The sequence below is a fragment of the Acomys russatus genome, chromosome 21 (genome assembly GCF_903995435.1).
Source record: "Acomys russatus chromosome 21, mAcoRus1.1, whole genome shotgun sequence".
Taxonomy (NCBI): domain Eukaryota; kingdom Metazoa; phylum Chordata; class Mammalia; order Rodentia; family Muridae; genus Acomys; species Acomys russatus.
This window is the reverse complement of record NC_067157.1, coordinates 29,152,429-29,164,973: the sequence shown is the minus strand read 5'-3', so window position 1 is coordinate 29,164,973 and position 12,545 is coordinate 29,152,429. Positions and strand designations below refer to the sequence as shown.

The 12,545-nt window shown below is 42.9% G+C and overlaps 1 protein-coding gene across 1 annotated transcript in view; it reads right to left on the bottom strand.

Annotated features, from left to right (window-relative positions):
• Nucleotides 1–12,545, bottom strand: part of Akap7 (A-kinase anchoring protein 7) — a 116,010-nt gene that overhangs the window by 89,017 nt on the left and 14,448 nt on the right. Inside the window, exon 3 of the mRNA XM_051164049.1 lies at nucleotides 9,826–9,965. Coding sequence (XP_051020006.1) covers nucleotides 9,826–9,965 — 140 coding nt within the window. The remainder of the gene's footprint in view (nucleotides 1–9,825; nucleotides 9,966–12,545) is intronic.

Below are 12,545 nucleotides of genomic sequence, written 5' to 3'. Positions count from 1 at the left end.
CCCCCTACAGCCTATACCTATCTCCATGAACCCTGGGAAAGTGGAGCCAACCTGGCCTTAAAATTGTCCAAGGAGATTAAAAATAGCTTCAACTTAAGTTTAAGTGGGAAAAAAAATCACCAAAATTGAACTCGAGTCATTTCTAGTCATTTCTGGTTTTGTTAGATAGAAACATAAGTTAACTTCAGCCAATCATAAGCATCTGACTAGCATACAATGATGACATAACCAGGATGCTCCAGCAAAGTGAACCATTTTAAAAGGCAACTCTGTAAGTGCAACCAGCTTCTTTATTTCACTCCCACATTTTCCCTATAAATATCCAGGAAACTGGAACAGTGAGCCCCCTTTAAGGCTGGTGTCCCCAATTCATGAACAGTTCCTTACTCAAACTTAGATTTTCCTCTGACAGTGGTTCCAAACCTGTGGTTCCCAACACCTTCGAGGGGTCACCTGAGACTATCTGCGTATCGGACATTTACACTACAGTTTCTAATGTTAGCAAAATTAACAGTGAAGTATCAACGAAAATAATGACATGGTAGGGGTCACCACAAGATGAGGCACTGGAGTAAAGGGTCACACTGTTAGGAAGGCTGAGAACCGCTACTCTCAAGAACTAGAACTCAAGAGGGAATGTCAGTGACCTCCAGGAACATTGAGGACCCAAACTAAGGAAGGCACCAGATGCGTTATAGCTCCAGCAGGTGGAATAACCTGAACAGAAGCTGCTTAGGGACCAGGCCCACAGCTGACAGGCCCATACAGGCCACTCCATTGTCTTCCCACAGAAGACTGAATGGTCCATTGTTCACTCCATGTGAGCGGGGAAAACACAGATGACTCACTCCCTGATTACACCACTGGATTAGCCATGGCCCTCGTTCAGTGTCTTCAATAAAGCACAGCTCAAGAGCAGATCCTTTTTTAGTTCTCTAAAACTTTCCTATGACAAAATGAAAAACTTGGAAGTAAATAAAGACATCACACACCAAAGCAGGAGCTAACCAGATCCAAAGCAGAAGTGTTTCTTATTGGTACTGAGGTGACTTTTATGGATATCTGTCAAAGGGCTTGGTGACCTGCAGAGAGTCGTAGGATTGAACTACAGCCGAACAGTTTAGAAGAACAGTAAGAAGAAGACATGGGCCAGTTCGGCCAGCGTGTACAGATACCTGCCACCAGCCCTGAGGACCAAGTTCAATCCCCATCAACCATGTATGGAAAAAGAGAGTTGACTCCTACATGCTATGGTCTGATCACCAGATGTATACAAATACACACACACACATGTGCATGTGTGACCTAAATAAAATACAATAAAAATAAATAAATAGTAATTTTTTATTTAATGAATTAATTCAGATTACATTTCTATTGTTATCATATCCCATCTTTTTAAAAAGCTATAGGGACACAAAAAACAACATGTTCTCCTCATAAGTCTCCTCTCTCTCTCTCTCTCTCTCTCTCTCTCTCTCTCTCTCTCTCTCTCTCTCTGTTTCTGGAGACAGGGTTTTTCTGTAAATAGCCCTGGCTGTCCTGGAACTCTCTTTGTAGACCGGGCTGGCTTCAAACTCATAGAGATCCACCTGCCTCTGCCTCCCAAGTGCTGGGATTAAAGGCGTGCACCACCACGCCCAGCAATGTCTTATCTCAAGAGGTCCTAAACCAAGAAACCCTTTACCTATAGATTTCTGTCGGCCTTAAAGAGTCACAGTAACAGAGAACAAGACTGCCCAGTATGCCCAGCCTTCCAAAGAATCTCTTCTGTTGGTACAGACACTTCTCCATCAGGTCAACTCTCAGGGTCTTGACTATTGAAATGAAGGTCAACGCTGATGCGTGACGTGTGCCCACTGGACTCTCCATTACGTCACCCCTGGTCACACACTTCAGTGAACCTGGGCAAGCTCACATGGAAATCAACGGGAAATCATGAACACACTGTTGGGAGGAAGTAAAGCCCCCTTCCCTGCTTTGCACTCTACTATAATAAATCAACAAACCTCTCGGCAGTCTTTTCATGGGGGAAGATGTTCAAATCAAATCCAGAGAACCTCTGTGAGACCAGTTCCCAGGTCTGCATCAATCTCAGAAATGCCTACCTTCCTGCCAAGTGGCAGTGGGAGGGAAGAGCTCTCTACCCTGAGGGGACACATGAAGTTCTCTCTGGAGGAAGAACTGATTTCATGTCCCTTGACCCACTAGAGTGGGAGGGCTACTCTGGCCCTCACAAACAGGAAGTGATAAAATAGAAACCCGAGTCATGTGTGGGTTTCCTCCTCAACCAGCACAAGGTAAAGTATAAATACTCAAGTAGTCTGGCGTTGCCTCAATTACCCTAAACTCCCTAAAGCAGTAGACACTCCAACGGCTTTCACTAATCGTGTGGGCATGGGTATCAAAATCACCAATTGATGCCAGCAGCACTCCAATCCTACCAGGCAAAAAAGCTGGCAGAGGAAGCAGAGGGTTTGTCTAAGACTTTTTTCTGCAATAAGTGAAATCGTAATTCCAAGATTGTGGGCAGTTCTGGACCGTAACACTGTTACCTGATGCGCCTGCAGGTCCTAAACAGTTCACAGGGGTAGACAGACGGCTGCTTTTCCTTCTGTTGCAATCTAGTTGATGAAAGCCAGTGTTTTGTTTTGTTTTGTTTTATTTTATTTTATTTCCTTTAACGATCAGCCATAGACATGGACTGTATGCCATGTGGGTCAACTAAAGCCTCATCTATCTCTGGCATTTCACGGTCAGCCTTGCAATTCATGAGAAAATCCATTTATTATGCAGGGAATCTGATACTACATTCCCAGCAAAAACAGAATGTGAAACAACCCAGTTCTCCCACAGCACGTACTTTAACCAGCACCAAAGGGCCACCATGGAAACGTTCCAATCTATCAAGGAAGGTCCATTGCTTAGGTCACCACGTGACTGCAGGAGGAGCTCCTCTCCCACCTGGAAGAGTAAAGACAACCCGAGGGCTCGCAGACCAGCAGCCAAGAGATTGCCAAGAGGTTTCTCAGGACCTGCGGGAGACTGCAGATCTAGGTCCAAAACTTCTCCTTGAAGGCATGCATGCCCTTTTGACAAACTTACAAAAATTCTGCCAGAACCTTCTCCATGGGAAGATAGCCAGGAACAAGCTTTAGGCCAAATAAAGCTGGCTTGGTGCTCATCTTCCATATTGTATCACAATGCCATACACGGTGAGATGGTTTTAGGCCATCGGTGCCTTGGACGTATTCGATAATTATAAAACTAAAAACCAAAACCTGTAATATGCTTTGAAGACTGTTATTTCCATGAAGCCATGTAGCACTTGTAATGTAGGATTAAGCTCAAACCTAGGAAGCCGCAAAGCTAATCTAATCAGGCAATGTATTTCAAAGGAGGCTTTGATGCTTCCAATTAATTCATAGAGTCCCTGCTATCACCTTAAGACTTTTTAAATGCTTTTTATTCCTAATTACAATCTTTAAGAGACTGTATGTTATTAAAAGAAACTAATTTTTACAGTCACTGTTTAAAATTCTACAAAACCATTAAACCTTACCCACCGTCATAATCCCCTACCACTGTGTAACTGCACAAAGTCCACTCTCAAAGCTAAGACTAACAGTCAAACTTAATACAGCGTTGAAAACACTTCTACAGATACAACTTTACTGAAATCTTAAGTACTCTATGCACTGAGTTAAGAGAAAAGTGGACACTCAACTATTAAACCTCACCACTGAACCGTAGTCCCCATGCCTAGAGTAATACAATTAGAAAATTCATCTTTATATCTTTGAAACCTTCTAACTGACTCAATGCATGTATAAGGTTTTTTGTTTTTGTTTGTTTGTTTGTTTTTGGTTTTTGGTTTTTCGAGACAGGGTTTCTCTGTGTAGCCTTGGCCATCCTGGACTCACTTTGTAGACCAGACTGGCCTCGAACTCACAGCGATCCACCTGCCTCTGCCTCCCGAGTGCTGGGATTAAAGGCATGCGCCACCACACCCGGCTTTATAAGTTTTTTTTTAATGGTATAAATTAGCTTCTACCATGAGGGACGTGTTACATCCTAGTCCACAGTAGAAGAATGTCTTTGACCTCATCTTGTTTTTAGCATTTTTCCAAGCTGTTAGCACATCACTGGTACAGCTGTTATCTTATTAAGAGTTATTAGAGACCTAGCAGTATGTGAGATCTGGAAGTTCGGGTAGGGCTCACTGGCAGTGTACCTGCCTAGCACACAAGACGGCCTAGGTTCGATTTCTAAGACAAGGAGGAAAACTGCATGGGATAGACATGTTCCCTAACTTTCCTTCATAGTTGGATACTCTCAGAGGCTGAAGAGATGGCTCAGAGGTGAAGAGCACTGGCTGCTCTTCCAGGGGACCTGGATGGGATTCCCAGCACCTACATGGCAGCTCACCGCCACCAGAAACTCCAGTCCTAAAGGATCAGGTGCTCTCATGTGGTCTCTGTGGGCACCAAACACGCACGTGGTACATAGACATACATGTAAGCAAAATGCACACGGCCAAATACTTCCTTGCCTGTCCATGGCCATGAAAAGTATTTGAAAAACTAGTAATATAGCAATAGTAGAATAAAAGTAAAAATAATAATAATCAGCCTTAATCAGGAAAGTGATCTTTACCAAGTGTTTAATATAAGATCACTTCAAAAGTTTACGATTTGATGACTGAAACCACTAATCTTCCATACTTTCATTAAGACTAGCAACTTTCGCATTATAAATGAAGAAACACAGGAGTGGGTGATTTTTAAAGTCCTGAAGGAAATTTGTCCATTAAGCAAACAAAAACCTTATTAAAAACTTGGTATACGCCTCATTTTGATAGTGTCTGAGGATCCTTGCATGTCTTTCTTTTAAAGATTTATTTCTTTATTATGCATATACACCTACAGGCCAGAAGAGGCCACCACATCTCATAAATGGTTGGGAGCCACCATGCGGTTGCTGAGAATTGAACTCAGGACCTTTGAAAGAGCAGCCAGTGCTCTTAACCTCGGAGCCATCTCTCCAGCCCCCTTGCATGTCTTTCAATGCTGACTTGTTTACACTTGCTTAGATCATTGAATGTCCCCACATCCCAAGGCCCTGGTGTTGAAGGTTTGCTCCCCAAGGTGGTGCTTTGGAGAGTTGACTCTTAAGAGCCTAGTCAGAGGTCAGTGGATCACTAGAGAGTGTCCTTGAAAGGATTTCTGTATCCCAATTCAATCCTTTTTCTTTTGCCAAGAGGGGAACAGTTTTGCCCCAGCAAGGGCTCTAAGCCTGAGGTGTTACCTTGCCTGAGGCCCAAAAGTAAAGCCAGTCAACAACTGCAACTTCCAAATATGGGAGTCAAAATAACATTTCCCTCTATGAGACAATAACCTCAGATACTTTGTTACAGAGACAAGCAACAAGCATTTTACCTCTCATGTAAAAGCTCATAACCCTCCCTACACACACACACACACACACGCGCACACACACACACACACACACACACACACACACACACGCAACAGGCAAATAAATAATTACACAGTCACAGGCATTAAAACAATTTTACTATAAGCTATCAATTTTTTTCTTCTTTTAAATTAATATGTGGTTACCTAGTAATCACAAAACATGTATTCCTATGCTACCAGTTGGGATATTAGCTTGCTGCAATCCTAATGTATTTTCTAATCCTATTTCTTAAAAATATGAAATGAAAGTTTTCCATAATAAGGAATTCCAAACTAGCAAAAACATGTTGAAAAATCAAAGAGCCGTGTAATTCTGAATGCTTTTTTTTCCCTCCTCTTTCTTTAAAACTGGGTGCCAAGAAGCTGAGGCCAAAAAGTAGAGCAATTCATTGCGAATGTGCTGGATTCCAAGAGCCTGTTTGCAGGTCACTAAACTGGAACTTTGAATACTGTCTTCCACCGAAACAACGTGACAAATGGGCCTTCTTTCCCAGGCCTCCCTATCGGCCTAGTAAGTTTTTAAAATTTTTTAAAAATGAACATTAGATACTTTAAAACAAACAGAGAAAGCTCTTGGCACACGATCTGTTACGTATGTCCTACTATTGTCCAATCCTTACATCTTTTCCTCATATCCCTATTAAAAACTTGCTGCTCTCTAAAAGTCTCCCAAGACAGCAGTATTAAATTAAGCTGCATTTTCCCACAACTATAAGCCGCCCTACCCCCTCTAAAATAATTTGCTATTGACATCATATTATGAAATCAGGATTTGCATTTATGATTTTTAAGACTTTGGGGGCTGGGACTGAAACATTTGCCTATCGTGTGTGAGGACCTGGATTCATCCCTCGGCACCAGACTTAGGAAGAAGAAGAAGAAGAGTTCTGACTATAGCTTGGTATGGTGGGCATGCTCTTGAATCTCCCAAATGACAGTGGGGGTGGAGTCTGTGTGTACAAATGCATGGGCCTGCTTCAGGAGAGTCTTAGCACTGAGAATACAATATGGCATACTGTAGGGGAAACAATGAAATCTCAAGAATGACAGGTGACAAGCAGAAACTATAAACACCTCTAGCTATGGGTTGGAATGAGAATATGGGAGGTGACCTGGTCAAGAAGGCAAGAGAGGCTCAAATGGGAAGAACAGCAAAGCCTTTAAAGGATGGGGTCAGGAGTACAACTCTCCCCCTGGTTATCAATGGGGAAAGCCTGAAGGAAGGTGGTGGCTGGTGTGTTCAGCACAGAGCCTGGGGAGTGAGCACTTGAGGTCAGCATTGTCCCCTGAAAAAGCTGGAATTCTGATAATCTAATTACTGGAAGGCAGTGGTAGGTCACCAGGTCTGTGAACTCCAAGCCATACAAGACTCCTTCCTCCCACATCCCCCTATGGACCAAATCCCAGTAGAAGAAATTGTTTCTCTTTCTTGCTCCACTTGGTCCCCTTCTCCATGTTCATACACCACCCCATAACACACACACACACACGCACACGCACACGCACACGCGCGCGCGCGCACACACACACACACACACACACACACACACACACACCGTTAAAAGAGGAAAGGATCAAGCATTGACCGCAAGGTGATGGAGACGCCCTAGGATAGATCTTAGCTACTGAAGCAGAGAGACCATGGGTCCAGGGCTGGCCCAGGCAACTCTCTCTACAGAAAAATAAGAAGAGTGCTGGGGTATAGTTTCATGGTACATGCCTAACGTTTTGGAGGTCCTCTGGGTTCAGTCTCAAGTACAATAATCAATAAAACAAAGTTAAAACAGAGAAGTTCAAATCAAACACGTTGAGAGCGCACTTGGAGGTTCTAGCAGGGGCGTGCAGCTACTCATATGCCCTTGACAAAGGACCAGCTCTCCTGTATTAGAGAGGAAGAGACGCCTGCCGCTCCATCAAGATGGTCCAAATCCATCCTGTAGATAATGAGGTGAGAGATGTCACAGCCCTGATCACTCTCATATCTGAACACATTTGGGAGACTCTGCTGGGCTGATCTCTAAGCAACAAATCAAAACTAACAAACTAACAAACAACAACAAAAACACCTGGCTTCTCTTCTAGCCAGCAGTCACATGTCTTCAGGGAAGTCATTCCAACTGTCTACCATTTGGTGTCCTCAGGGCCTGGCTTCCATGCAGCCGCCCACTCAAGCAGCAGAATTTCACTTCCTGTTCTAGCTCAGTAGTGTCCATGTACACATAGTCCTAAAGCAGGAGAAAGCCAACCCAAACAGCTTACAAGCATCTAAAGACAGTGGTGCAGTTGCTCACACACTCCAAGTTGTGTATCACTACACACTTCCAAGGGCTACCTTGCTGCTAGTAAAACCCGAGTGTGAATATGAAGTCATTTTCGTCTTCTTACTTAACATGTCTTCTCTCTAGTTAAACTCTGTCTCAAAGACCAAGTATTTCTTAGAATGGCCCAACAAAATGTGGTTGGTTTTTTTTCCCCGGAGTTTATCTATTTGATTTGAGATTCTCAGCAGGGCTTGGGGTCTACTTTGGTGCCTAGCAAATATGTGGCCCTGCGTTTGATCCTCAACATTATTAAAATGCCTAAACCAGCAGTTCTCCCCCCTTCCTGATGCTGTGACCCTTTAATACAGTTCCCCATGTTGTGGTGACCCCCCAACCATACAATTATTCTTGTTGATGCCTCATAACTGCAGTTTTGCCACTATTAATGAATCGTAATGCAAATATCCATGTTATCCCATGGCCTTAGGTGAGGTGGACCCTGTGAAAGGGTTGTTTGTCCCTCAGAGGGGTCATGACCCAAGGTTAAGAACTGCAAGCCTAACCAACCAAGGACAATACGTGCAGTAAACATTGAACCCCTACCCAGATCTAGCCAAGGGACCAGACATTCTCCACAGATGAGTGAAGAGTGGGGACTGACTTTCACATGAACTCTGGTGCCCCATATTTGACCACGTCCCCTGGATGGGGAGGCCTGGTGGCACTCAGAGGAAGGATAGCAGGCTACCAAGAAGAGACTTTATACCCTATGATCGTATACAAGGGGAGGAGGTCCCCCTCAATCACAGTCATAGGGGAGGGGAATAGGGTGAAAGTAGGAGGGAGGGAAGAATGGGAGGATAGAAGGGATGGGATAACGATTGAGATGTAATATGAATGAATTAATAAGTTAATTAATTTTTAAAAAGAGAACTGCTAGCCTAGTCAAAGAGAATATATGTAAGTCACAATGGGATTCAGATGTGCCCTAGCCTTAGGCTGAGATGTAAAAGCAGTCTTGAGAATGAAATATTCCTCCCAGGTTTTATCTCATTAGCTGATCCCACTTTCTGCAACACTAATTTTTTCAGATTTTTAATAGATTCATACTCAGTTTAAGATGTAATCTTAAGTTGGCACAGGCCAAGTGTTCCTAACCCCAAATCTAAAATCTAAAATGCTCCAAATACAAAACACAACGCAAAAGGAAATTTTCACATCTGATACCATCGGACAAGTTGTAGACCCAGAAACACTAGACATCATGCATTAAATTACCTTCAGGATATGGGATGAAAGCAAGTACTGAAAAAAACCAATGCGTTCCTTCTTGAGACTTGGATCTCACCCCAAGATCCATCATGTGCATACAAGATCCATCACTGGTCCAGAGTGTCTCACATTCCTGGTCTCCAGCATTCTGAGCTGGGGATATTCAGCCTCGACAGCAGTGAAGAATGTTTAAAGAAATGATGCTGTGATGATCCTCATCATAGAAAGGACTAGGCAGCAAGAAGCCCCATATCCTATCCTCCCAGAGACTCTGAGGTCCCTTTTCCCGCACATTCACTGCTCTCTGATTCTAAAGGCTCAGTGATTCAATACACTGAGCAAGACTTTGGGAAGGCTCTTGACACAGACCTTGTGCAGATGGCTTTCAGATTAGGACAACTGGGTGATAATATCACACTCTGATCACCCTCTTCGAAGCACACTGGGGTACCCTTTACCAGAATGATCTCTAAGCAACAAATCGAAAGCACAGAACCCTGGCTTCGCTTCTAGTCACAAGTCATGTGCCTTCAGGGAACTCTCTCTAGCTGGCTACCATTTGGTCTCCTAATGGCTTCTGTCTGGCCATGTTGTCATTAAATGTGATTATTTAAATAATAGGTTTTTTTTCAAAACTGTATGTAAACAACTTTCTATAACCTACACAGTGAGTTTCCCCACATGGCCCTACTATAATGTCATCAAATATTATTAGAATATTAAAGCAAGCAGGACAACAAACATCTAATATATTTTTAAAATAGTTTAGAATAAAACTTCATATTACGAGTAGATTCTTTGGAAATTGTCACCTTTTTGTTGGTGATTGGAACAGACAAGAAATAGTTCGGTTGATAATCTTTTGTGGGTTTTTTCCTCTTCTTTCTGTGATCACTCTTGTTGCCTTCGTTTTCTTTGCTCCTCTTTGAGTTTATTTGAGGCCCGTCAGGGACTAGGGGAGAACAAAGCAGAGTGAGAAAGCATCTCGCACATTTAATCAAAGGTAACCTAATTTTGAGAGGAAGAAGACAGCACACAGTGTCTGTAACAAGCGGCAATCCTGTATACAATTCGTTTTCAAACTGAAAGCAGGAATTGGCAAGCGCTTCCATAAAGATGTGAATCATAAACAGCTCAGGCTTTGCAGACCATAGGGTCTATGCAGCAGCTATCTAACTCTGACAGAACAGTGAAAAGATATAGCTGTATCCTTCCCCCACCCCCACCCCGGACAATTTAAAAAAAACAAAACAAAACATTATTTACAAGCAGAAGGTCAGACAGACTTCTGCCTACCGATTAGAAGCATCGAATTCCTTGAGGCAAGTTGATCTTCGCTGCCAGGATATCTCATTTCTTCTTCTTCTTTCTTTGCACACAGCAACTACTTGACCAACAGCAAGCAACAGCATCCAACCACCCACCAGCCACCAACAGCAGCCCCACCTCTCAGGTCCCTAGCATATTCTCCCAGAATCCCAAAAGGTCACACACTGGCAGCTGGGAAAACCACACCCCAGCTAGAGCAGGAGGCAAGTCATAGTCACCTGCTGTGAAGAAGCCTCTTATCCCCACACCTGGGATTAAAACAAAAACATACTCCCTTAACATTTCTCTGTGGGTTTTTGTTTGTTTGTTTGTTTGTTTTCTTTTGGTTTTTCAAGATGGGGTTTCTCTGTGTAGCCTTGGCTGTCCTGGATTCACTTTGTAGACCAGGCTGGCCTCGAACTCACATCAATCCTCCTGCCTCTGCCTCCCGAGTGCTGGGATTAAAGGTGTGCACCACCACGACTGGCTTACTTCTTTGTTTTTTAAAGAAACTGAATTTACAAAATTCTCACTACACATCCTGGACACCACTAACAAGCAATCTTTACCACTTGCCAAAGGTTTTTTTCCCCCATTGTTTTTGTTTTATATTGTTTTCTGAGGAAGAGTTTTGCTACCCCAGCCCCCCACGCCCACCCCCCACCCCCCATCCCCATCCCTGCCTTCCTTAGCCTCTCAAATTCAGGATTATATGCAGTAGCCACTGTGTCTGAAATTATAGACTTTGTACCACTAGGAAAGCGAATTGTCAGTTGATTTATGTTTGTTTATTTCATACATTCCCTATGACCTAACTTCCTCCTGCTAGCCCCATTTCCTCCTAGTGAAAGATCCCACAGATGACCTAACACATGAGGACACTGTGGACATTCAGGGTCCAAACTGTAGCAAACGGAGTCGTGTCAGACAGTCTCTGGTGTCCATGTATAATCTTTCCATTGGCTAAAGGTCGGATACTTTGGGCACTGAATTGAATAACAAATTCAGGAGTGTGAGTTATATCGAATATGATCAACATCTATCAGTTCACAACGATTCTAAAAAGAAGTTAAAACCACAATTCAGTTCCCTCTGGAAAAGTCCCAGAAACATTCCTCTGAAGGGTGACCACTCGTGTGCGCATGGCACAGTGTTACAACCCTCACAGTTTATTTGGGGCTCCTTCCCCTTAACTCAGTGTCCTGTTGCCATGGTCAACCCCAGGTGACACTGAGCCACTGCCATGCTTCCTCTTGTTTGCAGAGAGTCTGCTTGTATCTGCCAGTGATACAGTGAGAACACAGTGGAATCACCCTGCATTCTCACTCCCTGGTCTCCATTCTCCTTCCAGCACTGGGGTCACAGACTGTTATTCCATCTGATGGCTTCCCATGAAAAGAGGAAAAGCAAATATTTACACCATCACCTAGCTTACAGATAAAATTATTAAAAGTTGGTGACTTGAAGTCTCAGAATGCAGAAAACTTCGGCCACGCGCCCTGGATCTTTCAGCAGATTATTTTATGGCAATCCTGCTGGTCAGTCAAAAGTCGTCCATGGAAACATAGCTTGTAAACCCAGAGACTTCATTTGTTATGCTTGTTCATTTTCATAATGAATTCAGCAGTCACTTAATGTAAACTGACAAACTTGATGTCATTGACAAAGGCTGTTACTCTCAATGGCAGGCTTCTGTTTGTTTGTTTGTTTTTTTTAATAAAATCGCTACATGTCATCTTATGTAAATTATCTAATTTTTCCTCGACTCTATTTATTCCTTCAAAAACTACAAAGGAGTGAATTAGAAGAGAAATTAATTTAATCAAGTGTTCCATCTGTTATTGTGGTCTGGTTGTTTTCACACTTGATCTTAATTAAAATGCTGAGAATAAATTAGAGTTTGTTTTGATATTTCCTTTCTTGTTATTTAAGCAGATTTTTTTTTTTTTTTTTTATTTCAAGTAGGCTGGGAGTATATATACACACCTGTAATTCCAGGACTTGGGAAGGCTGAGGCAGAAGGACTACTCTGAATTCAAGGCCAACTGGGCTCCTCATGGAGTCACTATCGTAAAAAAATAAAAACATTTTTTAATTAAAAAATGACCTAATGGCATCACAGCCATCTTAGTTTGCAGCACTCTCCATGATGTTCACAGCACAAACACATAAAGAACCAATAAAGCAAATCTTAGAACACGCCATGTGTCATGCATGACATATT